This window comes from Cyprinodon variegatus, unplaced genomic scaffold, assembly GCF_000732505.1.
Source record: "Cyprinodon variegatus isolate N-32 unplaced genomic scaffold, C_variegatus-1.0 Scaffold4, whole genome shotgun sequence".
NCBI classification, from domain to species: Eukaryota; Metazoa; Chordata; class Actinopteri; order Cyprinodontiformes; family Cyprinodontidae; genus Cyprinodon; species Cyprinodon variegatus.
This window is the reverse complement of record NW_015150457.1, coordinates 677,798-679,022: the sequence shown is the minus strand read 5'-3', so window position 1 is coordinate 679,022 and position 1,225 is coordinate 677,798. Positions and strand designations below refer to the sequence as shown.

General features: G+C 41.2%; 1 protein-coding gene across 1 annotated transcript in view; it reads left to right on the top strand.

The window, feature by feature from the left end:
• Window positions 1-909, top strand: part of LOC107083030 (extracellular calcium-sensing receptor-like) — a 6,461-nt gene extending 5,552 nt beyond the window's left edge. Inside the window, exon 9 of the mRNA XM_015371968.1 lies at window positions 5-909. Coding sequence (XP_015227454.1) covers window positions 5-789 — 785 coding nt within the window. The 3' untranslated portion in view covers window positions 790-909. The remainder of the gene's footprint in view (window positions 1-4) is intronic.
• The last annotated feature ends 316 nt before the right edge of the window (window positions 910-1,225 follow it).

Here is a 1,225-nt window from a genome sequence, read left to right as displayed (position 1 = left end):
GGCACATTTATCTGTGCTGTTGTTCTAGGGATCTTCTTCTACCATCGTGGAACACCTATAGTACGGGCCAACAATTCAGAACTCAGTTTTCAATTATTGTTGTCACTAAAACTGTGCTTCCTGTGTTCCCTGCTGTTTATTGGACAACCTAGATTGTGGACATGTCAGCTGAGACATGCAGCATTTGGGATTAGCTTTGTACTCTGTGTCTCATGCATCCTGGTTAAAACCATGGTGGTTCTGGCTGTTTTTAAAGCCTCCAAGCCAGGAGGTGGAGCCAGTCTCAAGTGGTTTGGTGTTTCCCAGCAGAGAGGAACAGTTTTTGTTCTGACCTCTGTTCAGGCAGCAATCTGCACTGCTTGGCTTGTCACCCACTCACCATCTCCACATAAAAATACTCAGTACCACAACGACAAGATTGTTTATGAATGTGTTGTTGGCTCAACTATTGGTTTTTCAGTGTTACTTGGTTATATTGGGTTACTGGCCACCCTCAGTTTTCTGATAGCATTTCTGGCAAGGAATCTTCCTGACAACTTCAATGAAGCCAAATTCATCACTTTCAGCATGTTAATTTTTTGTGCAGTGTGGGTGACCTTCATACCTGCTTATATCAGCTCACCAGGTAAGCATGCAGATGCAGTAGAGGTGTTTGCAATCCTTGCCTCTAGTTTTGGCCTTTTGACGGCCCTTTTTGGACCCAAATGTTACATAATTTTGCTGAGACCAGAAAGAAATACAAAGAAAGCTATTATGGGGCGAAGTAACACTGGTACAACTGAAAGCTAAAAAGTGCTGGACAAGTGAACTGCATAGAAACTCTACACAAATTTTATTCCTTTAGAATTTTAAAACTATTGACATATGTTTGTTAAACTATCTAAAATAGAAAAACCTGAACTTCATCTTAAATGCATCGTGAATGGTTTTCTAAAACACAAATCTTGAAATGAAGCTTAAGAAAGCTTAAGAGAAAATTAAATCTATCAGCTTCACCTAAACCACCTGTGATGTCCCTCTTCAAGCTTAAGCCAATCATCTCTTGGCCACACCCCCTCTGAAGCAAGTCATGTTTAAGATTCCCTTCATTTAGCTCCTGGCATCTCTCTCCCACATGTAAACTTTATCCCACCTCCACCCCATCTCCTCCCTCACTCTCAGACTATTCTTAATCCCACTCACCCTCTGGTTTATTCAACCACAAACAACTTTTCCTGGGTTACTT